At 48.6% G+C, this 25,255-nt stretch overlaps 9 protein-coding genes across 9 annotated transcripts; 4 read left to right on the top strand and 5 right to left on the bottom strand.

Moving 5' to 3' along the window:
• Nucleotides 1-269: 269 nt before the first annotated feature.
• Nucleotides 270-535, bottom strand: N7537_007398 (uncharacterized protein; the record flags this gene model as incomplete). Its single annotated transcript, XM_056898455.1, has 2 exons — nt 270-466; nt 517-535. The coding sequence occupies 2 exons, from the start codon at nt 533-535 to the stop codon at nt 270-272; spliced, it is 216 nt and encodes a 71-aa protein (XP_056750531.1).
• Nucleotides 536-702: 167 nt separating this feature from the next.
• N7537_007397 (uncharacterized protein) lies at nt 703-1,478 on the top strand (the record flags this gene model as incomplete). The annotated part of the gene is made up of 2 exons (XM_056898454.1): nt 703-1,028; nt 1,106-1,478. The coding sequence occupies 2 exons, from the start codon at nt 703-705 to the stop codon at nt 1,476-1,478; spliced, it is 699 nt and encodes a 232-aa protein (XP_056750530.1).
• Nucleotides 1,479-3,490: 2,012 nt separating this feature from the next.
• Nucleotides 3,491-4,837, top strand: N7537_007396 (LLM class flavin-dependent oxidoreductase; the record flags this gene model as incomplete). Its single annotated transcript, XM_056898453.1, has 1 exon — nt 3,491-4,837. The coding sequence occupies one exon, from the start codon at nt 3,491-3,493 to the stop codon at nt 4,835-4,837; it is 1,347 nt and encodes a 448-aa protein (XP_056750529.1).
• Nucleotides 4,838-5,673: 836 nt separating this feature from the next.
• N7537_007395 (uncharacterized protein) lies at nt 5,674-9,115 on the bottom strand (the record flags this gene model as incomplete). Its single annotated transcript, XM_056898452.1, has 3 exons — nt 5,674-6,621; nt 6,681-9,041; nt 9,095-9,115. The coding sequence occupies 3 exons, from the start codon at nt 9,113-9,115 to the stop codon at nt 5,674-5,676; spliced, it is 3,330 nt and encodes a 1,109-aa protein (XP_056750528.1).
• A 296-nt stretch (nt 9,116-9,411) lies between these two features.
• On the top strand, nt 9,412-15,008 carry utp10 (snoRNA-binding rRNA-processing protein UTP10; the record flags this gene model as incomplete). The annotated part of the gene is made up of 4 exons (XM_056898451.1): nt 9,412-9,788; nt 9,857-14,309; nt 14,366-14,507; nt 14,566-15,008. 4 exons carry the CDS (start codon nt 9,412-9,414, stop codon nt 15,006-15,008), a joined length of 5,415 nt encoding a protein of 1,804 aa, XP_056750527.1.
• Nucleotides 15,009-15,185: 177 nt separating this feature from the next.
• N7537_007393 (LLM class flavin-dependent oxidoreductase) lies at nt 15,186-17,067 on the bottom strand (the record flags this gene model as incomplete). The annotated part of the gene is made up of 8 exons (XM_056898450.1): nt 15,186-15,413; nt 15,476-15,653; nt 15,714-16,270; nt 16,326-16,385; nt 16,453-16,465; nt 16,527-16,737; nt 16,800-16,940; nt 16,995-17,067. 8 exons carry the CDS (start codon nt 17,065-17,067, stop codon nt 15,186-15,188), a joined length of 1,461 nt encoding a protein of 486 aa, XP_056750526.1.
• A 985-nt stretch (nt 17,068-18,052) lies between these two features.
• On the top strand, nt 18,053-20,737 carry N7537_007392 (sodium:solute symporter family protein; the record flags this gene model as incomplete). The annotated part of the gene is made up of 12 exons (XM_056898449.1): nt 18,053-18,158; nt 18,208-18,271; nt 18,323-18,380; nt 18,433-18,619; nt 18,678-18,777; nt 18,824-18,907; nt 18,964-19,150; nt 19,207-19,257; nt 19,308-19,478; nt 19,535-19,853; nt 19,977-20,431; nt 20,489-20,737. The coding sequence occupies 12 exons, from the start codon at nt 18,053-18,055 to the stop codon at nt 20,735-20,737; spliced, it is 2,031 nt and encodes a 676-aa protein (XP_056750525.1).
• A 319-nt stretch (nt 20,738-21,056) lies between these two features.
• N7537_007391 (glycoside hydrolase family 18 protein) lies at nt 21,057-22,686 on the bottom strand (the record flags this gene model as incomplete). The annotated part of the gene is made up of 6 exons (XM_056898448.1): nt 21,057-21,158; nt 21,216-21,751; nt 21,805-21,874; nt 21,925-21,984; nt 22,039-22,413; nt 22,546-22,686. The coding sequence occupies 6 exons, from the start codon at nt 22,684-22,686 to the stop codon at nt 21,057-21,059; spliced, it is 1,284 nt and encodes a 427-aa protein (XP_056750524.1).
• Nucleotides 22,687-24,001: 1,315 nt separating this feature from the next.
• N7537_007390 (EthD domain-containing protein) lies at nt 24,002-24,415 on the bottom strand (the record flags this gene model as incomplete). Its single annotated transcript, XM_056898447.1, has 1 exon — nt 24,002-24,415. The coding sequence occupies one exon, from the start codon at nt 24,413-24,415 to the stop codon at nt 24,002-24,004; it is 414 nt and encodes a 137-aa protein (XP_056750523.1).
• Nucleotides 24,416-25,255: the final 840 nt, after the last annotated feature.

Genomic DNA, 25,255 nt, shown 5'->3' with positions numbered 1-25,255 from the left:
CAGCGGGACACTCTCAACTTTACCCATGATAATAAATCCAGCCCCAATGGGATGCAACTTTGCTTATGAGTTCCATGCGTGGACATGGGTTGGTGTGCCAGGAATTCTGCTGGCCTCCCAATCCAGTCGCATTACCAAGATTTGACGTCGATGGAGTTCGAATGAACTTACAAAGTCTACCGTGGAAACTTCACTGGCCGTAGTAAAGTGTGTAGCGCAAGCATTGGGGTTAGGCACCTTGACTACAACTTCTCGGTTATTTTTCATCGTCATGAGGAAGGTTTTGTTGAATATGCCGTCGGCATACTACGTGATGGAAATGCTTTCAGCGGCTCCGACCGAGTCTGGTCAACTCTTGCAAGTCTGTTCATGTCAAATTTAATATCTCGGTTTGGAAAATTCTCGACCTCGTCTACAATAAACCGACCACGCGTGAATTTGAAGAATTCATGGTTGGAATTCCAGTCTGATGCGAATGAGTAAGATATTGGGTAGTGTTCAATTGGGCATGCTTACCTAACTGCGAAGAGCCCATGCATGAAGCTTTTGAGATGGACCGGCAGTACTGCTTTAGGCATTGTTTTATACTTCGAACGTAGTACCATTTCTCTTTTACCTCACTCCACTTTTAGCGTTTCTACCATCAAATCATCACGCTTGGGATGAGGTTCAAGCCTCTACACACAAATTTGCTCGACCTACATGCCCGTGCAGATTTCAAATCTCCAATCAGTACTACGTCGGAGAGACCTACACAGCTCGACACTGGCACTGGCACTGACACTGTCGTCTAATACTTGCACTGGGACCAAACCGTCACCATCAACCTTGACCGACCCGTTTGTGAAAGGAAACCGCGAGCTCAAAACCGGCACCTTCATGCAGTGTGACACTGTCGTTGAAAAAGTCATCGTGCCTGAGACTTCCACTACAACGGAACCCAAATCTCCATCCGTCGATTTGTTTAGCCCGCCTACCCAAGAAAATCTCGAAACCGGCACAATCGCTACATGGGATATGCCCGCTCAGTATGACAGTGACAGTGACATTCAAACTGTTATTCTGTGTGACAATCCCTCTGATAGTGACTCCCTCAAATCTCCAGCCCTAGCCAGAAAAATCCTAGCACTATACCCAACACATCCTCTGATGATTCCTCTTCTGAGGGCTTGGATAGCTCCTCTGGTGCCAAATCTGAGATTTTCTCCACTAACAGCCTTGATACGAGACCGGAATCTCCATCTAGTGCCTTGTTCGACGCATCTGCCTATGAAAATTGCGAATCCAAACCCAGCACTACACCGGACATGTCGGCTCAATATGATAGTGATAGTGATGCTCAAACCGTTATCCTGTGTGACGATAACTCCGAGAATGACTCCAACACACTTCCAAACTCCAGCTCCAGCCAGAGAGAGCCTAACACCATATCCAGCACGTCATCTGGAAGGCCATTACAACGCCCTGAGAGAAGCTGATATTGAACACGAGTCAGTCAACGGGGCAATTGTTTCTGTTGCAACAATTGAGCATTCAGTCATTTCTAGGGAGGACGATCCCTTTTTCGGAAGTAGTGGGGACTCGGGGTCATTAGTGTACACCAAAGATAGTCACGTCGTAGTTGGCTTGTCTTTTTGTAGGTCGCCCGCGTCCGCCGTGTAGTTCTTCGTTTACGCACATTAACGATTTAATTAACGACATCAAGAATACAACTGGGGCAACCGGAGAACGTTTGTTGTGAGGTGGATACGTCCTTTAGTATGCCATGAATGCGCCTTTTTTCTTGTTATCTGCTTTTCATTTCCCTTCTAATCTATCTCTTAGCTCAGGTAAACGGTAGGTTCAATCTGCATTTTTGTGACTTGGTATGCATAGAAACACCGTTTTGTATGAATTATGTATGCATTATACAGCTCGTATTCTATAATCCACAATGAACCATTGTGTAAAGCACTCGAAATAGACTTAAGTGGCATTTAAAAAGACATTCAAGAAGACATTGAGAAAAAACATCGAGAGAAGACATCGTTGAAACATATCATCTCCAATACTATTTGCAACAGCCAGAGATTCAGATTAGTCTTACATCGTCTATGGTAGCAAAATATAAAGTACTCTGTGTCCTTGAAGCTATATTTTACATATAAAAACACAAATTGGGTATAAAGAAGCGATGTGAACTCAGCAGGATCATATCATTGACTCCATTTGTCAAAGATCGCATGTTCTCACTAGAAAGGGCGTATGGTTACCTCCTCCCAAGAGTATGGATGGGCACTCGGGTTCTTGGTGCGGCCCTGGATGCAGGGCTTCGACCCCGGAACATCTCGTCAATGGGAACTGGCCATCATGTGGTGTGGTAAACACGATTGAAGTGATAGAAGTGGTGAGAAGAGTCAAGAGGAGTTGGTATGCGATAAGGTTGAAAGCTCGATGTGTCAAAGAGGAATAGACGAAGCAAGTTGCTTAAGGGACTTGAAGGATTGAGTGGCAAATCAAAGTAAAACAATAGCAGCCACCCAGTAACGTAAAACTATCGCCTGTGAGATTGCAATCAAACTTCAGTTGCCCCGGTGGTATTTTTGATGTCGGTAATCAAATCGTCGATGTAAGTAAATCAAGCAGTCCACAGGGGGTCCAGGTCACCAGAGAAAGGTATGCACATACCACGTGGTCATCATTAGATATCACACTATGTTTCATCGTTGATATTATTACTTTTTTTTCCAGCAAGTACGTTGTGGTTAGATCAAGCGCAGTAGAGTTATCAGTATCCAAACTCACAAAGACATCTGTGATATCTGAGTCGGACAATTTTGTCCGTTAGGCGATCCCATAGCCAGAAATTGATAAAATAGAATAGCATACTAACAAAAGTATAAACCTCCAGGGCAGCAAAGTTGAGGAATCCATGTTGTGTTGAATTACTACATATTGTAGAGGGGAGACAGCCTCTCCACTACACAATGCGCTCTTTTCCTTTTTGATCTCTATGAATTTTTTATTTAAGCGTTGGATTATGAGGTTACAAGTAGTAGATAGACACAGATTGAGAATACAAACTCCTACACCTCTTTGAATCCAATTCTTGGGCAGTGCACCTAGGTTCCTTTACATGCAAGTTGAGTATGAAGCTGAACTACGAGGGCTGAACCGACCCGTATGCTTGATATATTTGAAAATATGATTAACCTAACCTTGGAAACATGGTCGGACATACTATAACACTTAGGATAGTTGTACTTGAGAAGCAGTAGTTTTGTACTTCACAATCTATGTGGGCAACTACATATACGCAGCTCTAAGCACGCCATATCTCGTCCAAGTGAGCGAGGCTTATAAATCCGCTTGGAAATACCACAACAGCCGTGGACCCGAGTTGAGCGGGGTATATAAACACAGCTATTTTCAGTTTAAACTGTTCGTATGAATTCAATCTGCCAAGATATAAAAAAAGCATAACCCAGAGGACAACCAAATCAACCACAAGATGACCGACCCACAACCCAACCGCCAGCTGCACCTCACGGCCTTCATGCGGCCAGTCTCGCTGCACACAGGTGCATGGCGTTATCCGGGCTCGTATCCCGACGCCAACTTCAATTTTAAACACATCGCCCAGTTCGCTCAAAAGCTAGAGGCCGCCAAGTTTGATGCCTTCTTCATGGCCGATCACCTGGCTGTACTGAACATGCCAGTCGAGGCTCTCAAGCGCAGTCATACGGTTACTTCATTCGAACCTTTTACTTTACTCTCCGCTCTCTCTTCCGTAACGGACAAGATAGGTCTCGCTGCCACTGCGAGTACGACCTACGACGCGCCCTATCATGTTGCCCGGCGATTTGCTAGTCTCGATCACTTGAGCAACGGGAGAGCGGCGTGGAATATTGTGACTACCGGAAACCCGGAGTCGAGTTATAATTTCGGCTTCGATGAGCATTTGGCTCACGGTGATCGGTATAAGCGTGCTCGTGAATTCTACGATGTTGTCACGGGACTGTGGGATAGTTTTGCCGATGATGCTTTTACTCGCAATGTCGAGACGGGAGAATACTTTGATCCTGCCAGAATGCATGTGCTGAACCATTCCGGCGAAGAATTAAAGGTTCGAGGACCGTTGAACATTGCCAGGCCACCGCAGGGATGGCCGGTTATTGTTCAGGCAGGACAAAGCGAGCCAGGACGACAGCTTGCGGCTGAGACTGCCGAGGTCGTGTTTTGCAGCCCGAAGGATATTGAGAGTGCCAAGGCGCTCTATGCGGATATCAAGGGCCGCGTGGAAAAGGCGGGCCGGAAGAGAGACCAGTTGAAGATCTTACCCGCGGCAATGATTATTGTTGGGGATAGCAAGCAAGATGCACAGGAGAAGAGACTCAAGTTGGATAGTCTGGTGCATTACGATAGTGCCATCGCTTCTTTGTCAATCTCGCTTGGGGTGGATGTCAGTGATCTTGATCCGGATAGTTTGTTGCCGGATGACCTCCCCGAGACCAACGCGAGCAAGACGGCCAGGGAGGCTGTTGAGAAGCTGGCAAAGAAAGAGGGACTGACCATCCGCCAGCTTGCGCAACGATATGGTGGATACTCAGGGTTGACATTCCTTGGTTCGCCAAGTGATATTGCTGAGGAGTTGGAGACGTGGTTGCGTGAAGAGGCTTCTGATGGTTTCACGTTCACGTTCCCATTCTTGCCACAGGGCCTGGAAGAGGTGACGGAGAGGTTGATTCCTGAACTTCAGCGAAGAGGCCTTTTCCGCAAAGACTACATGGGCTCAACACTACGTGAACACTTTGGTTTGGCGAGACCCGAGAATCGTTTCTTTAGTGAGGCATCATAATTGTACGTAATCGAGATAGATTATGTTACGGCAATAGAGATATTTCATTTCTTTTGATTGATACGTTGACTTTGTTCATATAGTAGGCCTATTGTAACTGTTGTGTCCTATTTATCTGTCATGTCGCTCCATGGAGTTCAACTGAGAAGTGTAAATGCCATTTTTAAATTTAGTAGTTGTAATGCTATGAAAAACGGAATATTTAGGACAAATCTTAGGGACTTTTGGCAACATCTCTCCTATCGTGGTGTGCTCCGGTGCCAATCTAGTTGAACTGTGTCGGGACTGTTTTCTATAAATAAATTATTACAACACCAATAATCTTGTCAGCCGAATGGGTGAAAATGATATGAACTCAAGTGCCGCTTGCCATAGACCGACAGCTAGCTTTGGGCGCCTCGGTAGTCTAAGAAAGATGGTTGAGTATAGTCAAGGCCGTGTTTTATATAGACATCTAAACGAAAACGACGGCCGTAGACTGAAGTCCCGTCCTGGTAACCCTTCGTGTCTAGGCAACATGCAATGCACACAGACTCTGGCTTTTGTATCTTTGATAGTCTCCGTCAAGATAGTTTTTACAGCATCGCTAATTTCCATACGCTGCTATGCTGCCAAATCCCCGTTGGACTTTGGGCGGAGTCTTAGTTGTACTTCACTACAACTACACAATTGAAGCACGGGATTTTCACTTCTCAGAACAAATTGACATTACTCTCACATCCAGGTGAAGGGGATCTGAGAAGCACCCCCTCCACCTGTTCGTAATCTGGATTCCCCACTGTTCTCTCCCCTTCCTCCCCTCCCCCACCCCCCAATTCTCACACCCCCTTCTGGGCCTACTCAGCCCAGAAGCCCTCCACATGGTAGTGGACCCGAAGTCCACGGCGCAGCATCTCTGAGTACAGAGCCCGAAGCTCTGCAGGGTCGAACCCCGAAGGGTTAACCTCCCCCTTCCGGTTGAGGCGGCAGGGGGGCAGGCGGTTGGTCAAGTCCGCCCGCAAGTGCTCAAAGGCGAGCAGGTACAGCTCCTTCGACCAGGGGCAGGAGCGCAGGGCCCGGAAGTAGATCTCGCGGGCGCGGCCGACGTTATACTCCGCGTACAGTTCGTAGAGGATGTACAACCTCCAAATAGTGAGGTTGCTCTGCGCGGAGGTTGAGCTTGCCAGCTCGAAGGGGCTCTTCCGTGTTGGGGTCCGCCCGATTGGGACGACTCCAGCATCGCCGATCGCTCGCTCGAAAGCCGCCCGAATTGAGTGGGGGGTTGAGCCGAGTGTGAGAGGGCGGCCCATTTCAGCGTAGATGCTGAAAAGGTGAGTTGTGACAGGCACACGGTAGATTGGGGCAGGCCCTCGCAGATGCAGGGCGGCCCTGGCTTTCGCCCCGATGGTGACATCGAAGATATCGCGGGTTCGGTCACTCATATGCAGCCGAGCCTCGTTCCATTTGAACAGCGACAAGAACATGGTGTTGTGAGGCCACCATTCTAAGCTATCCAGTAGCAGTGCGCGAACGTCGGCAGGTCTGAATTGGCCACTCTGTTTCTCTACATAGTGGTACAGGATCCGGGCTCGAGATTGGTGCAGCAATTCTCCACCGAAGACCCTGAAATCTTCATCGGTCGTGGGAAGGACTCTAAGGGAAGTGACGGCGTTGTTGTAGACCTCGAGGACATCTTCAAGTTGCTCGCCCATGAGATAGAGGACGATGGCATAGCAGTCGACGTAAGCTGCGTATGCTTGCATTTTCTTGAACTTCAAGGCATTTTTCTGAGCGGCAAACAAGCACTGTGAATAGTTAGCATGGCGCTCAGTGAGATTAACGGATGAAAACTTGCCTTCTTGACCCTGAGAAAATCGGTTTGATTAATTTCGATTTCATCAGTTGTGTCGTACGACAGCAAATGGACTCGATTGTAAGGCATAGCCTGCAACAGGTATGATGCTCGATTCTTTTGCCCAGCGTGAAGCATTTCCCAAATCCACGAGTTCCACAGAAGGGCAGAATCAGTGAGCTCGCGAGCGTCAAAGTTCTGGCTCATAGACAAAGCAGTGGACCACACATTGTGAGCAGTGTCAAGGTCGCCAGTCCGCCAATACATGAGCGCAACGGCATTGTAAAGTCTCAGGTTTGATGATCGCTCCTTCAAGAGTCGCTTCCCATACTTCTTGCCAAGAGCGTTGTCACACGCGAAAGTTACTGCAACAGCGTATTCAGCCAATTGGCTGTCTCTGAAGACATCGGCAAGGGCATGGAGAGTCAAGAGTACAAAGTCGGGATCGATGACACAGGAAGAATGGGAGGTAGTTTTAGCCCACTTCGTCAGAGCCGAGAACCACATCTTTGGGTCAGCAAAAAGAGTATCGGTGGTGTGTACGAAGGTATGGTGAGGGAATGCGAAAGGTTCCAGGGTTGTGGTTGCGGCATATTTCTGAAAGGTGATCCAGTCCGCGATTGTGTTTCGAGGATCATCCATGTATTCGTTTCGCAAGAAATTGTCACCAGTCCACAGTCGGCTGGTGTTCATGTTCGCAGGTGATGTCAGGTGGGGCAAATGGCAGAAATACAAGAAGCCATCAACTAGGGAACCTAGGCTTTGCTCCAAGTCCCAGAAGTATGGCAGTATCTGCGTGCAATCTTCAAGAAGGACCACTCGGAAAGAGTCATTCTCTTTGGATTCATCAAAGGTGTGTGACGGCATGCGATTTTTGAACATCCTCGCTCTTTCTGCAAATGCCCAGGATGGGAACAAGTCTCGGATATCCGCCTCAGAAGTGTAAACACGCTCGTTTACAGGAGCACGGGGGGTTTGTGCACTGTTCCAGGGTTGCCAACGGGGCTCTCCAATTCGAATATGCCCAGTTGCCCAGAACTTTTTGAATTCCACCAGGGCCTCTTCTTTCTTCCCCGTTAGATGGGCTGGGCGGAAGCAGGTAAATTCGAGCACTGCTTGCCATAGACCGACAGCTAGCTCTACATGCCCGGATTCTCGAAGAAACAGGGTCAAACGGAGCAGCAAGTACGATCTGATAACGGTTTTCTGCGGTCCGAAGCCAACACGTGAATGGATCTTCAAGCAGTAGGCGTAAGTTTTAAAGCAATTGTCAAAGTTGAAATCCTGACTGTCAGTCTGACAGTAGTCGAGATACTCAATCCATAAAGTGATGAACTCGGAGTGGCGCCGGAGGACAGCGTCCCATTCCGATGCGAGTTTTGTTGAATCCCAGACTTTCGCACCCTCTTCCATACGGCCCAGCAAGAGGTGGTCGCGTTCGGGATTCTGTGCGTTGGCCTTGATCGCTCTTTCATACACGTACAGCTTGGCTCTTGCCACAACTTGGATATCATCGAGGTGGGACTTGCGGTCCCCAGGTCTAGCGCCAGTAATAGCAATTTCCTGATGCTCAGCAAGACGGATCCATGCTTGGATGTCATTGGGTTGTTGTGCTACTGCGCTGTTCAACTTGGCATTGCGATTCAAGATTTCAGCTTCGAGAGCAAGTCGAGTGAAGGCGTCCGCATCAAACTCCTCGGTGACTTCTTCGGACTTAGCCTGATCGTTGATGGAGCGATAAGACGGTGGTTCATTATCTAAGTTGGCGGTTGCCGCAACGCCGGGTTGAGATGGGACAGTTGTTGAGATGAAATTTTGTGAATGTTGGGTCTGAGCAGCAAGGTTGGTATTAAGATCAGACCGGAGGCGAGTGGGAAGATTGATGGACAAAGCAGATAGGGTTTCGGCGGAGAGAGGCTTAGCTGCAGAGGTTGCAGAGCCTGAGTCGGGGCGAAGAAGGAGAAGGGGACCTTGGTCATATCGCGTTTGGTAATCAATGCGCTGGTTAGGGAGACCAAGTACAAAACCATTTCCATTGCGATGGTACGCAGGGACCTCGTAACGATCCACGCCGTAACGTGTATTATCACGATCGCCGCGGCTGTCGACGACAAATCCTTTGTTTGCCTCATCATTTGCAGCGTTTACATCGTCAATTCTTTCCCCACTCAGGCGCTCCTTAATTTCTCCACCTGTCGCCTCTCGACGGCCACCATCCGAGTGCCTTTCATGGCGACGGGAGCGCGGAGACTCTTTCCGGTCTGCACGCGGACGATGGCCTGGGCGACGCCGGCGATGTTCATGCTCCGAACCGGTAGCGGTGGTCGGAGGAGAGGGAGGGGGAGGTCGGAAGCTGGAGAATTGTGGGACACCCTTTATTTTGGTCAGTCGAATATATACCAAGATGTAAGTCAGGGCTAACTAACCTGAGACCCAGGTGAGTCCATCGTGGTGGCTCGATCTTCCTTATCGAGTCGAGCGGCGGGCTGATAACACGGAAGAATGATCCTCCGATGGGCGGTCGAGCTGGCCGGCAAAAAAAAAAGTCAACCGTTTGCTCTCGGTCAAACAGAAGCTTGAGACTTACCTCCAATTATTTGAACCGCCTGCCCTTCGGTTCGCAAAGAAAAAGAAAGACTACTGTCAAGAGTCTTAGGGATATGGGTAACTGCGCAATTGTGTGAGCATCAATACAAAACAACGAGAAAAGTCCGCGTCACAGCCCGCCAAAAGAGACTTCACTATGGCTTCGTCTCTCGCCGCGCAGCTGTCGCAAATTGCGGCCAAGTCGACACACGAGCTTGACCTTAAGGCGCAAAGGGTTTCACACTCACAGTCACTTATTTTCGACCCAAAGGTCGCCGGCACTCAAGACTTTGATGCGATCTATGATATTTGTTATGACGGGTTCCGGGAGTTGTGCTCATTGGACCCCCGGTTTGCAGAGTTTGATCGCACGATCTTCAGCGAGCAGAGCAAAGCGGAGGACCGCAGCCAGATGAACGTACCTCAGAATAAGGAATTGGATACTGTGGTTGAAGCTTTCCTGGCTCTGGTTGGTGGCAGGCTACAGTTGAGTCCTGCGGTCAAAGCTGTGGATTGGCTTGTGAGAAGGTTCAGGTGAGAAAGTTTGGGAGGGGTGGTGCAGATCGTGAGATGTGAGACAGGGTGGCTAACTTATATCGCAGGATCCACGAGTTCAATACGACAGCCGTATTATTGACGTTCTTGCCGTATCACACGACGCCTCTCTTTTTGAACCTTCTATCTATTCTTCCGGAAACTCTTACGCCAACATTCAAAGTCCTCACTCCATACAAGAATGGTCTCATTAATCCGCCAAGGCACCCGCTTGTTCACAGCGCAGCGACGAATAAGGCTTTCTTCTCCGAATTAAACGAATATGTCCTGAAAGTGTGCAGGCAGCAGGCCCAAAGCCATGCACTACTTGCATTTTGGGCTGGAATTGTTACAGAGGCTGTCGCGACAATGTTGGATGGCGCTCGCTCAGGGAGAAGAGAGGCCGAGAAGCAAAAGCATGAAGATATCCTTCTGCGGATTTTGCCGGTACTGAGTAACGCTTTTACAATGAAAAAAGTCTCGGAATTGATCGTCGGCTGCTATATGATCTGTGTTGTACTGGCACAGAAGGCCTTCCTCTCGAATGAAGTTATTGATGGTCTAATGGAGAGTGTTGTGGGTTCATGGACAGAAGATACGAAGATATCTGGTCTTATTTGCCTTTCAGTCCTTGCACAGCAGAAGCCTTCTGCTACAATCCCGAAAAAGGTCTTCAAGGGCATCTTGCGCCTCGAAAGCCCTATTGGCCAGCTTTCTGAAATCGCACCCCAATATCAGACATCTAACTTGTTGCTTGGTATTATTGCGGGCTGTTTGACTGATCTTGACAAGCAGGACAATGCTCGCCTTGCAATTCTAGCCTCTGTCTTTGAACGCAAGATGCTTGGCGAGAACGAGATTGCCAAGGCTATGAGCCTGGTTCTCGAAGCAGCTTCCAATGCAGATGAGACCCGCCGAATTTCTTTGGATGCCCAGACCCAGCTTGCTGAGCTGGTCCAAGGATTCAACCGATCGGAAACCCTGCAACCCATTTTCCAGAAGACTTTAACTGGATCTTCGTTCAACATCTCGGCGCTAGAACACAACCTTCAGACCGTTGTCGAGGTCCCCGTTGTAGCACAGGCCATCGAAGATGTGGATATGATCGATGTAGACGATCAGCCCCAGGTGGACGCCTTTACTCCAGCTCTAGAGTCTTTGACTAAAGAGCCCTTGTTCCCATCCTCGTTCCTATCCAAACAGTCTATTATCGAATTCGATAACCTGGTACGCGTGTTCGCCTTGGCGGTGGACTCCGAGGAGAATCTCGAGCTCTTCACCAATTTGCCAATCTTGGGCAAGTCCCAGGCGACCAAGACCCCTCAATATTTGTCTTTCTTTATCAGAGTTGTTGCTGGCCACTACCCCATCGGAACAAAGATTGGTGCTTTGAACGTCATATCATCTGTTCTTTCATTGGCACCCGCAGGATTGGATCCTCAGGCACTGCTCCCATTCTTGTTCGTGGCCCTCTCTGATCCTTCCGAGCGGATTCGCCGTGAGACTGCTGGCGTTTTGGCTGTTATCGGTTCTTTGTACAAAAAGAACTCCAATGCCGGTGACAGCTCCAAGCCATGGGCCCACGACGCGATCTACGGCAAGGGCAAGCAATCTACTGGTGTTGCATGGCTCACCACCAAAGATTCCCAGAAGGTCTTGGAGCGTGCATTGCTTCCAGGATTGGAGGAGTCTATCCTTGACTCTAACCATGTTGTTAGAACTGTTGAGGCTACTCTACGGGGCAACGTGCTGTCTGAAGCTTCGGGTGCAACCGAACTTAAGAAGTCTCTCCGTCTTAGCCTCTTTGCTTTCATCTGCTCTCACGTTGTCAAGATGCCGGTTTTCGCACCCAAGATTAGCCTGCTTAAGTTGGTCAATAGCGTGGAGAAGGTCTCTACTGCAACCCTGACCAGCGAGCTTCTCCCGGTCCTCGAGGATTGGCGTCGCTTGAGCGAGAAGGAAGTCGAGGAAATTTGCGGCAAGGAGCGCATTGTGGCATCTGAGACAGAGCATTTGATTGCTGCTATTGTTACATCCAAAGACAAGGACGCTGTGGATGTCCTTCTCTCCAATGTTAGCTCCGGCGATAACTTGCGCCCGTCCTTTGTTGCGGCTTGCTTTGGCCAGATCAAACACATCTGGGCTAAGATCCCCGAAGACCGTCAGTTGGCCGCATCCGAGAAGTTGCTCGATATCTCCCTTGGTGGATCAGCCAATGCCGCTTCTCTGGCAAACAACTGCCGAGATGTTCTTCGCACTATCGAACTTTCCGGTGCTGTGCTCCAGCAATTCGTCCAAAAGATTCCCGTGTCTATTACTGATGTTGAGTCTGTTGGCCCTGCACCGAAGCGGAGACGTACTAGCCAGAACAACATGATTGCCATGACTGTCAAGGACGAGGCAGAGCTCAGCAAGTTGATGGACAAGATGACTTTCATCTTGGAGATCGTGGACAGTTCCTCCCCCGAAACCCACCCCGAGCTTGTCGATGGATTGTTCCAGACTCTCGCTGCTCTTCATCACTTCAAGTCTCAGATCCAGTCTGGCATGAGCTACCTCCTCAGCCTGACTCTGGGAAGTCTGTTGGCTATTGTCAACACATCCAAAGGATCTGCTAAGCCGCAGTTCGATACATCTGTCATCAGGGCCGACCTGGTGGTGGACTGTGTGCGAACAACTGACAGCCCGCAGGTTCAGAACGGGGCTCTTCTTCTCGTAGGAAGTCTGTCTGTCATTGCGCCCGAGTTGGTTCTCCATAGCGTCATGCCGATCTTCACCTTCATGGGCACTACTGTTCTGCGCAAAGATGATGACTACTCTGTTTCGGTCATTGACCAGACTATCGACCAAGTTGTCCCGGCCCTCATCCAATCTCTGCGTAACCAGAAGAGGGATGTTGTCTCCGGAACTTCCGAGCTGCTACTCAGTTTCACTGCAGCCTTCGAGCACATCCCCTCGCATCGCCGTTTGAGACTCTTCCACGCCTTGATCAGCAAGCTTGGAACACAAGAGTTCTTGTTCGCTGTCCTAGCAATGCTCGCTAACCGATACTCCACCGACAAGGATGTTCTCACTCTGATGACCGGTCTGGTCTCAGACACCACACCTGTCGTGGAGCTTACCACCTACAGCAAGTACTTGAACTTGGTCAGCGATTCTCTTAAGCCCAAGCCAAGTATCTCACAGGTCCTTCTTGGAATTGGCAGTGACGATGGCCGTGACGCCCAGAGCATCTGCGTTGATCTCCTGCGTGATCTTGCTCACTTGTTCAAGCACTCTTCTCTCAAGTCTAAGCTTGAGACAGCCTTTGAGTCGGACGGCGAAGTTGCTGATCAGTCCCGTGCTTGCTTCTCCCGGGTCCTGACCCAGGTACTAAGCATCGGCGAGGCTGTGCAGAGCATGAAGCCCGTCAACCAGGCTTGTGGTGAGGTTCTCGGTGCTCTGTTCAGCACTCTGTCTCTTGTCGACTTCTTGGATACCATTGAGGTTCTCCTCCAGGGTCCCAATGACGAGCTTCGGCGCAAGGTCCTTCGTTTGCTCGAAACCCGCCTCCGCCAGAACCCTGAGCGCGACAACCTGTCGCAGATCCGTGTTCTTGACTTCCTGCCCACCCTGGTTGGTATTGTTGAGTCGTCTCCGGATATCCTGCTCAAGCATGCTGCTGTTTCGTGCATTGACCGCATCACCGACAAGTACGGCCGTAAGGACCCGTCCAAGGTCATTGCTGCCGCTAGAGTCGTTGCCAGTGAATCTTGCCTCGGCCAATCTGATGACCGCATTCGCTACATGGGTATCCTGTGTCTGGCTTCTATGGCCGAGGTGCTGGGTCAAGCTATGATTCCCGCCCTTCCGGACACACTCAAGCGCTCATTGGAATTGCTCGAGTTGAGTCTGGTTTCTGACAAGGAGAACTCACGACTCCACGACGCCATCTTTACCCTCTTCTCTGCCCTTTTTGTCCACCTCCCATTCATGATCTCAGCTGGTCATTTGGACAAGATGCTTCTCCTTTCCTTCAAGTCTGCTAATGCGGACATCGAGGAGAGCAGTGATGATAGCCGCCAGGAGTCCCTGCGGTTGATGGCCCGCAAGGTGGATGTTGGCGCAACTCTCGGCGCCGTCGATCGCAATTGGCAGAACGCCGTCCAGGCAGGCCCCATTGCTGTGAACGAGCTCTTGGAAGTCGTCACAATTGCTGTTGACAAGCACCCCAAGTCGACCATTGCTAAGAACATCGGCGTCCTTACGAAGATTCTCTTCAAGGCCTTTGATCTGCGCCGTGAGCAGATTGCCCTTGGCGACGAGGCTATCTTCGAATCGACCGCTATTGATGAGGCCGAAACAGCGCTCAACGACGTTACCATCAAGATGATCTACAAGCTGAACGACAGCACATTCCGGCCCATCTTCCTCAAGTTCGTGGAGTGGGCCACTACCGGCGCCCCCAAGGATGAGCAGGCTCGAATTTCGCGCCTCACGACTTTCTACAAGTTCCTCGAGGTGTTCTTCGGTACTCTTCAGGTTTGTTTCCTCACAAGTCTTCATATTTTGATCTTTATCACTAATACCTTATTCAGTCAATTGTCACCGGATATTCCAGCTATGTGTTGGAGAACGTTGTCAGTGTTCTGAACACGACGGGTCCCTCCAAGGCTCAGAAGTCCCTCTGGTTGGCCGCCCTTCGTATGCTCCGCAAATCCTTCGAGCATGACCAGGATGGTATGTTTTCTCTCTCCGCCCACTTTGGCCTATTGTAAACCCCTAACCTCTACTACAGAATTCTGGCAAAGCCCCTCCCACCTTGCCAGCATCTCCGGTCCCCTTATCGCCCAACTCGGCCACGCAACCACCACGACCACCTCAAACATGGTCATTGCCGACGTCGTGCCCACAATCACCGAACTGGCCATCGCCGCCGACTCCACTGATAACCACAAGGAGCTGAACTCCGCCCTGATGAAATACCTCCGCCCCTCCTCTGCGCCTAACGCCCGCTCCGCCGGTGGCGACAGCCCCCACACCCGTCTCGCAGCCCTCAAGACCGAACAGGCTCTTACGGAGCAGCTTGGTGAGGAGTGGTTGGCTCTTCTCCCGGAGATGCTGCCTTACATCAGTGAGCTTATGGAAGATGAGGATGAGAGTGTTGAGAGAGAAGTCCGCAGATGGGTTAAGCAGATTGAGAAGGTGCTTGGTGAGCGTCTCGATGATATGTTGACTTAGAGCTTTGGTTTATGATTGTGTACAAAATTTGCATTTTCTTGGCGTCCATAGAACAGGTCCTGTGCGGGCCTTGCAGGTAGTCTACGGATAGTCTGTCCTAAAAATTGATTGTTCTAATTATTTGTTGAATGTCATTTCATTTCAAATTCTGTAAATGATACCGAGTATATATAACATTTAGTTCTCTGGAATAACAGCCTCCGAAGCATCCACGCCAGCATTCCACCGGTACTTGGAAGCTGGGTGGTCTGCCTGTGGCCCGGACTGGCCGGGCTGCCCATATAGATTCTCACGGTAGGTTCCCTTGGGTACGGCATAGTCATCCCAGAACAGGCCTCGCTTGCGAAGCTCGGGAATAAGGAGATCAATGATATCCTTGAAGGAGCCGGGCTTGATTGCGTATGCCTGTGAATAATGTTAATAAATGACTCGGCGTACAATGGACTGTGTCAAGAAATATAACTTACAAGGTTAAACCCATCGACATCAGCTTCTGCCACCCATCGCTCCATGCTATCGGCAACTTGAGCAGCTGTACCGACAGGAGTGGCACCCAGCCCTCCAACGGTGATGTGTCGACCGACAGTGGCCTTTGTCCATTTGGCTACTTCGGGGGTAGCCTTGGACCAGCCCTCGACAGCAGATCTGTGCACAAATCCAAGTCAGTCTTTGTGAATCTGAAAACAAGCGAAGGTTATCACCTACCGGATAGCATTGCTCTCAACATGTCTCAGCTCCTCATCCTCTCCATACTTATCCAAATCAATCCCCGTCCATCCACCAAACAGCGCAAGCGCACCATCAATAGATCCCAGACTGCGGAAATACTCAAACTTCTCCACAGCCTCCTCCTCCGTCTTACCGAGGACAGGGCAAAGAAGCGCAAGGAACTTAATACTCTGCGGATCACGTCCGTACTCACTCTGTGCAAGCTCCCGAATCTCCCTGACGTTCTTCGCTACTACAGCGGGGCTGTGACCCGCCACGAAGATAGCCTCCGCATGTTGCGCAGCGAAGGTCTTGCCTGCTTTTGAGGTACCGGCTTGGAGGATGACTGGTGTGCGTTGTGGGCTGGGTTGGCAGAGGTGAGGTCCGGGGACGTTGAAGTATTTGCCGACGTGGTTGATTTGACGCACGCCTGCTGGGTCGGTGTAGATTCCGCGCTCGCGGTCGAGGGTTACGGCGTCTTGGCGCCAGGAGGATTCCCATAGTTTGTAGGTGACTTTGATATATTCTTCGGCGAGGAGATAGCGGTCGTCGTGCTGGAGATTTTGTTAGTGGGTTATAGGTATGTGGGTGTGGAATGTGAGGTCTTACGTGTAGCTGCTCGGCTTGGCCCATGTTGCGGGCAGCGGAGTCGAGGTATCCTGTCACCACCTGGGGATGTTGTTAGTATGTATTTCCTTCGGAGAATCCTACTATTCGAGTTGAGTATGCTACTCACGTTCCATCCAAGGCTATCAGGCGATTTTGATTAGCGACTAATTCCCACAACCGTTACTGAACGAATGTACGCACCGTCCTTTGGTAAGATGATCGACCGTAGATAGTCGTCTGGCGAGATGATATGGCTGCTCATAGCTTGTTGTGACCGTCACTCCAAATCCAATATTCTTCGTAGCTGCCGCCATCGCGGGGACAACAGCCAGTGGCTCGTTCACTGGCCACTGAGCACCGGAGACGACTGCAGGGTCAAGGTTTCGGGGTCCTTTATAGACATCGTATCCTCCTAGAGAGATATTTCTTGTCAGAACTTTTCTCCTATAAGAAAACCACACTTGCCCAACCTACCCAGAACATCTGCGATGAAAATACCATGGAACTTGGCCGACTCGAGTAATTGTGCTAGCTCGACCCAGTGGTCGACATCGTTGAAGCGATGCGACTCATCTTCGGGGTGGCGCCATAGTCCTGGCGATTGATGGCCGCTGCCTGCATGGTTGTTAGATATTGGTATTTTTACATGTAAAATGAACTTCCACGTACACATTTCCACAAAAGCATTGAGGATGAGCGACTTGCGAGGCTTAGTCGCGTCTGGTGGTTGAGTTGTAGACATGGTAGGACTGTAGGCTAGGAGTAATTAAAAGAAACAATAATATCCTTCTACTAGAAACGAGGGGTTAAATTTCCTTTATACTTCTTTCTATTTAATTCTCGAAATTATCCAAAACCAAAAAAAAAAAAAGAAAGAAAGAACCCCGCGTGTCTGAAGTTGGTTGTTATAGCATCACAGTGGGCCGTGATGGCGTGCCATATATACTCGCGAATGGCCACTTTCATTGGCTAAAAAGCAATTATACTCGCGGAGCCACGCAGATTAATTCCTATAATTCCTACAACATATATTCTCTCGCCCGAGAAATATACTAGGCTACATCCAATATTGTATACTGATGTGATGTGATCCCGTTGATCCCGTGGACCTTCCATGTTCTTACGAATTCCTGTCCTCGCTATTGGACATAGGATCAGAGTTTGTCCAGAGGTCGAATTTGCTCAATTTTAAGGAATTAGATCATTTGGATTGTCAACAGTTGGCTTGGCTGTTGAGGGTTCAGCTACGTTATACTTGGATATCTTCGTTTCCCCCTTAACTATAAACAAGACAGATCATTCAAATCTATCCTCTTATTTAACTCATCTAACTCATATAACTCATATAATTCATATAATTCATATAATTCACATCCACAATTAAATATTTTATATGCATAGGATATATTATGCCCAGAGCATCCCTACATAAACCTAAACCATTCTTCGCCAATCTCGTGAAGCACCTCATCGTAAGCACAAATCAAGCCATTGTGGACCCTATATCAACTTATTCCAACATGTGCCTTAGATCACATCCCTATCCAGGGACTCGGTACACTAGACATTCAAATATCATTTAAGCATAGTCCCTGTTCCATGTCCTTGGTATCATTGGGCTTATTTTTTTTCTTTTTGCCTATTACAACCCTACTTCCTACTAATAGTCTGAAACGGCAAAGCTCTTCTCAATTACTCTCTTGGAGTAGGCTATTTTGCCTTGCATAATGTCGAACTTACATACTCGCGATGGCATTTCGACTGTCCAGCCACCTTTATCACAGGCGGTTGGCTATGTCGTTGTCGTTGTCATCGGTGTGATTATTGCTCTGGGTGAGTACTTCAATATGTTTCTCTCAATTTCTCGGCTAACACCGAACAGTGATGATGCTCATCACGAAAGTCTTGAAGAAAACTACCGGAGAGGACAACGAAAAGACTGAAATGTATGCAATTGCTTTTCCAAAATCTTCCTTTAATACTAATCCAGACCACAGGTTCATGACAGCAAACCGTACTGTCCGCACCGGCCTAACTGCATCCGCCGTCATATCAGTCAGTTCTTCTCCCCCAGCCGCTTGAATTCCAACTGATACATGACTCCCAGTCTTGGCTTTGGTCAACCGCTTTACTCGGCTCATCTTTTGTCGGCTATGACTACGGCATAGCTGGTCCGTTCTGGTTTGCAGCTGGCTGCAGTCCGATGATTGTCTTCTTTGCGCTTTTGGGAATATCCTGCAAGCGAAAGATCCCAGAAGCGCACACTTCGCTAGAGGTTGTTCGGGTTCGATACGGTAAGTTAGCTTCGGTCCCTTGTCTGGGTACTTGCTGACCTTTATTTCGGGAGTATAGGACATGTGGCACATGCTGTGTTCATGGTCCTCTGTTTAGTGAACAATATCTTCGCGTGTGCCAATATGCTTCTCGGTGCCGCTGCAGTAATCACTGCTGTGTAAGTTTCCTCCAGTCTATTGAGATGCTGTAGCTAATCAACTCAGTACTGGAATGCATATTATTGCAGCAACATTCTTGTTGCCGGTCGGAGTCACCCTCTACACTTTTGTTGGTGGTATCAAAGCAACGTAAGTCCTCTTCCCTCAACTTTAAAGAAGTTCAAAGATCTCATTGTACCATGCAGATTCCTCACTGATTATTTCCACACGGCTATAATCATGATTATTGCCTGCTATTTCACCGTCAAAGCCTTCTCAACTGACCAGATTGGCTCCGTGGGTGATCTTTTCGAGCTCGTCCAAGCAGCAGCGCAACGACACCCAGTCTCTGGCAACCAAGATGGAACATATCTGACCATGACATCCAAGAGTGTAAGATCAACATCAATGGATCAACTCTATCAGGCAATTTACTGACAAGACCGCAGGCAATCCTTTTCGGAATTCTTCACACCCTTGGAAACTTCGGTTTAGTTATTGTAAGCACAACACCATCTATCCCATCACCCTACTTTCTAACTCCTTCTAGATGGACACAAGCTACTTCATCAAGGCCTTCTCCGCCTCCCCAGCTGCAGTAGTACCTGGGTATACAATCGGAGGAATCGCCTACTTCGCCATCCCATGGGGTCTGGGAACCGTGATGAGCTCCGTTGCCCTTGGACTCGAGAACAGTCCAACCTTCCCCACATTCCCAAGAGTAAGCACTCTATCCACCTCTCTAATATTCTAAATGCCACTAACACCAAAAATCAGAGAATGACAACGACGGAAGTCGGAAATGGCCTCGTCCTCCCATACGCGGCAATCACCATCGCCGGTAAAGGCGGCGCAGCAGCAGTCCTTCTGGTAACCTTCATGGCATGCACATCAACTCTCTCCGCGCAGGTGATCGCCGTTAGCTCGATTCTCAGCTTCGATGTATACCGCGAGTACTTCAATAAGAAGGCTACGGATTACGATCTGATCCGCGCGAGTCACTTCGGTGTGATTTTCTTCGCTGTTTTCTCGGCTGCTTTTAGCACTATGCTTCACTACGTGGGTATTAATCTAGGTTGGACACTGTATATGCTGGGTATGCTATCCCTCCCGCACTTTGCCTTCTATCTCGAAACTGACACTCTTCTTCTCTAATAGGTGTGGTTACATGTCCCGGAATCTTCCCAATGATCTTCACAATCCTCTGGCGTCGCCAAAGCAAAGCCGCCGCAATTCTCTCCGGTCCTCGGCCTTGCAACAGGTATGGCCGTCTGGCTCGGGACTGCATCGCACTTCGGTGGTGAAGTTTCCGTCGCATCGACGGGACAAGTCCTCCCCTGTGTCTATGGAACGGTCGCTTCTTGCATGTCGCCTATTGTATACTCGGTTCTCATTACGCTTGTGCGACCGCAGAATTATGACTGGAATGATTTCAAGAAGGTCAAGCTGTCTCTTGAGAAATTGGACAGTGATTTGACGACTGCGCATCATGACCAGCTTTCTTCTCGTGGAGATGATGGCAGTGGTGAGGACGGAGGCAGGAGTGCCGAAAATCAGAAAGAGCTGAAGCGGTGGGGTCGTATTGCGGCGTTTTGGGCTGTGGCAACCTTTTTGGGTCATTGGGTTATTTGGCCGTTGCCTATGTATGGATCTGGTTATGTCTTTGGGAAGAAGGTATGTGGTACCCTTTGGCTGAAAACTCTCGCTATTCTTGGTTAACTGTTCGCTTAGTTCTATATTGCCTGGGTTGTCGTCGCTATCATCTGGCTCTGGCTCAGTATGCTAGTTGCTATCTTCTATCCGATCTTTGACGGTGGTATTCAGCAGATTCGTGATGTTTATCGGGGGCTGAGAGGTCAAAACGTTGTCGAAGGTGCTCGGAGTAAAGATGGCAAAGGAGAAAGAGAAAGTAACCCTCCGTCTGTTGGGTCTATCAGTGATGTTACTCAAACAGGGGATTCTCAAGAGAAAAAGTCTTGAATCATTTTGCGTCAAATCAATACTAGGATAATTGGGGTTCTATACCATGATATTTGGGGATTTTGGTCTTTTTTGTATAAGCTATTCTACGTTACTCATTGCTAAGTAATATCTACTATATCTGATGTCTACGTCAAATCTAATCAAAATTCGATTTCAATGGCCTTTTTTTTTTTTTTTTTTTTCGTTCATAAATCCTGTGCAAGATAGATGCAAAAGCAAGTGGCGCACATCACATAACAGCCATAAATGTCCCAATCCATATGTCAGCGAGATATTTCCAATCTTGCAATATTGACAGCCAAAAGAATAAGAAATTCTAAGGGAAGCCACTCTTCAAGTTATCGTACTTGGAGGCAGGGTATTGCAGCTGATTGCCGCTCTGCTCCAAAGCGCCGACACCTCCAAGTGTATCAACAACCTGTGTGTGTATGTCAGTAAAATGTAAACCAGATAACAAAGCCAGAACATGACATACAGTTGTAATCAAACTGTCCCCACCAGTCTTGTCAGAGCTGCTCTCCCACCACATTCCACCGCCCAGTCCGCGGGACTGGATGTACTGCGCCTTCTGACGCGCAATCTCGGGTGTGTCATAGCTGACAAACAGTCGGCTGTCTTTATTGTAGCAGTAGCTTACACCTGGTTGATCCAAGATGGTCACGGCACAACCGTTCAGTGGCAGACCCTTGTAGTCCCACACCCCGTTCTCCCATGTGCCTGCTCCAACACCATTGTAGGGCTTTCCCGGGCCGTCGGTATTGGTAAACGCTCGGCCGTACAGTGGCATTCCCAGGACGATCTTATTGCCAGCTACGCCTTGCGCGGTGTAGTAATCGACTGCTTGGTCCGTGTTAAATGGGGTGCTGGCTGGGTTGTCGGTCGACGCGTGGAGATTGGAATTGTGGCCGGCAACTGTGTCCCAGCTACCGGAGTAGTCGTAGGCCATGAGGTTCCAGAAATCCAAATACTGGTCCATCTCCTTCAGGCGTTGCTGGCGGTAGTGGACTGGGCCTGGGACTGTGTCAGCTGTTTTTGAATACTTCAACGATGTAGATAAACCTTACCAGCGGGGGATGCGACAGTAAGCAGGAAATGATAACCCTGGGCATTGGCTGAGCTGTAGGAATCCAAAGACTGGAATTAATTAGCCAGAGCTCTTAGATATTTATAAAAGAATCACATACCGCACGAAGTCGACGGAGTGCATCGACAAACTTGTCTGCCTGGTCGTCAGTATCAGGGTACTATAGTATTCGTAAGCGTCAACAACTCCAAAATGGTAAGTATTGAAGACTTACCTCATAATCAACATCAATACCATCCAAGCCAAGGTTCTGCAGCAGCTCCGTGGCAGAATCAGCGAACTTCTGCCGTCCAGCCTCTGTATCAAAGGCAGATGCAAAGCTGGGGGAGTAGGTCCAGCCTCCAATCGACAGAAGAACCTTGAGCTTGCTGTTGTTCTTCTTGAGTAGGAACAGCTGTTTGATACAGCCATAGACATTGTTTCCAGAATCGTTCCAAGAATCAGTGGGATAGTGCTTGTCAGTGTCCGCCCAGGAGTCCGACAGGTAGACCTCGCCAGTGCCGGCACGAATATTAGCAAATGCATAAAGGACATGGGTCAGTCGCTCGGCGGGGAGATTCTGGGGTTGGAAGTCACGACCATAGATAGCCTAAATAGTCTGATATTAGCATAACTTCCTATTTTGTGTGTTTGGATGATGACGATTTTCATATCCCCGGTTCTATCCCGAGGTCCAGTGATATACATATATAATACACATGTAGATATGATCTGAACTTACCCAGTTCACATAGTATGCCACTGAGCGGTACCCGCCAACATCACGAGATACAATCTCAGTGCCGTTGGTGCTCAGGGCAGGAATGTAGGCAGCGTTGGCGAGCCAGCTCAGGCCTAAAAGGAAAGAAATGACAAATTGCATGATAAAGGAGTGTGTCGAGATGATCTTCTAGATGTCTCGGGCCAGCGAGGTTGGATGGTGAAGGTTGTTGAGTTCGAGGATGAGGGAAATGACCTCACTATTTGTAGTCGAAGTCGACAAACAAACTATTTCCTCCGCGGAGTATTGAGATGGACAATAGTGATTGTCCAGTCCATTCAGTCCGTTTGTCTGCAACCCAAATGGGGGATTGGTCAACTGTTACCTAAACGGTGACTTGGCTGATACCAAGGGGTCTGCATCGTTCCAGCATTGATATCGGAGGAATCAATGGGATTCTGCTGAGTTCTCACATTCAGAAAGTTAGGCAACCGGTGATTTGACATGGTCAATGGGAGGATTGTGTGTTCCCTGTCAAGGTCTACGGCGAATTAAGCAGCGCCACAGTGCATTCCCTCCACATTATAAAGACCCTATTATGCTATCTACTATGTACTAAGAGTGTCTTCAATAGTAGATGCCCACCCCATGGCACACCACACAAGTGTGTAACATTTCGAAATTGCGGGTTAATCCCTCTGTGACAACTCGATTACCTGTCCTCGTGGAGGCTAAAGATTCCCCGGCCAGTCGGTTAGGGAGACTCCTGAAGATGGGTGACATTGTCATATGAAATCCGGTTATCATGCACAGTCAGTACCGAGAAATATGACCGGGGTAATATCAAATTGTTCTGGCCTAGGAACCCATATCTTTGGAGATTGCAGCATCACCCCGCTCGTCCTATATTGGAGTCCTACAGCAAGACCCATATTAATGAATGTAACTAGAGTGGTAGTATCAATCAAATAAACGGGTCTATACTGTTTAGTTATATCATTTAGGGTCTATGGATATGCACGCTGACACATTAATGTACCCGGTTCGCCAGGTCTGCAGGAACGGTCCCTGTGAGAAGGACCAATGTCAATGCCAATGTAACACTAAGACCATGCGACCCGGACATGTGCCATATCATGGCCATACTGAGGATAAGTTCAAGATTCAAGCCACTAAGCATATGATCTCATGATCGGAGGAAGGGAATAGTTCCTCACATGGCTTAGCTTTGATACATCTTGTCCTTTCGCAATTTTGGGATTGATCAAATGTTACCGAGTAAGGATAGTTGATTGCTTTTATGTACCAAGTTAGACTTGAATGCCAGAGTCCCAATGAACATATACTAGATACTTGAAAGAATATCCCTGAAAGATACCACATTATGTGTACCTTAGAATTACACCAGACCTCCAACAAGCAACATCGCAAGTCATCCGATACTCCAGAAGCTGCAAGGAGCCTCAATCAAAGTAGATCACTTCACGGTAACTCTGACCTCCCCAACCAAGGCCATTCCCATCTTCAACCGATCCAGAAATTTATCCTCGTCAGCAGTTATCTGGGCAGCGGCATCCGGGGCATAGATCTTGGCTGCAAAGGCCTGGTAGGCAACCTGATTTGAGAAAGTAAGTTCGGCGTAGGCGTCAAAGTCGAAGTCTGGCTGTCGCCCGCGCAGTATAATGGCCGGGGTGAAGGCGTTCCGTGCGGTAGAGCCATCCGGAGGGATTTCGACTGTATTGCGGGAGACATAGTTTCGATGATGGGAAAGAGGGAAATCCCCGCCTGCGATCTTCTTGACAAGTTTGACGTGCGCTTCGTAGCACTTCTTGAATTCTTCCGGTGTCAGATGGGGGTTGCGGTAAAGAAAGACTAGCATTTTGACAGGCATTTTGAAATTCCGAGCTGTAGTAGATAAACTTAATTGAGAGAATGGCTTGGATATGCTGGATTAGCTCGAATGTTAAAGGATTGAAGATTCAAAGATACTATAATAAACCGGTTATTTCTCGGGGGGTTTTACTCTCGGTCGTTACTTTGTACCTTAGAAGCAGTGCAACGCGGAATATGCGGGGGTGTACGGCGCCGTATTTTCTAAAATCCACAGATTGTTGTAGTACGAGATAACAGATCCCTCTTCGGTTTGATTTTAATCCATTTTTACCAATCGATCAAGTGTTTCGGATCTTTCGCTCTGCACGGTCAATAGGCGACATCCCTTCTGTTTCTCGAGGTTGCTGAACGCTGTCCTCGAAATGGTCTTACCAAGACCGATATGGATTTCGATTTATCAGCTTCCCGTGTGAACCAATTGATTTCGTCCTGACAGACAAGATCCGATGGGGAATATGAGTCAGAGTGCTTATCAGAACTACTCTTCAAATCTGGCGGAAGACGCGATTCGTCGTCACTGCTCAAGCCCATAAAACAGATGAAGGAAATCCTGTCATGTCCCATCAATGCCACCGTTCGGAAGATAACGTGCCGAGTGCATCAACTGACTTGCCCGCAAGTTACATCATCCTCGGCGTAGGGAAAAAGAAGAGAAAGACGTATCAAAATCAACGAGCAAAATTTTGGCTTCTGAAAGTGTGAACGAAGGGGATAAGACTGAACTTGGTTTAATCGAAGAAGCAATCGAGTTTAGAATGTAAATAGCGGTTTTGTGCTTCTAGATAAACTCCTAACATGACATCTCTTAACCACGGGCTAAATAGAAGGTAAGGATAGC

Source organism: Penicillium hordei (genome assembly GCF_028827395.1).
Source record: "Penicillium hordei strain IBT 12815 chromosome Unknown utg000004l_segment0_segment0, whole genome shotgun sequence".
NCBI lineage: Eukaryota > Fungi > Ascomycota > Eurotiomycetes > Eurotiales > Aspergillaceae > Penicillium > Penicillium hordei.
Note: the sequence above shows the minus strand (reverse complement) of the source record. Positions and strands in the feature narration are given on the sequence as shown.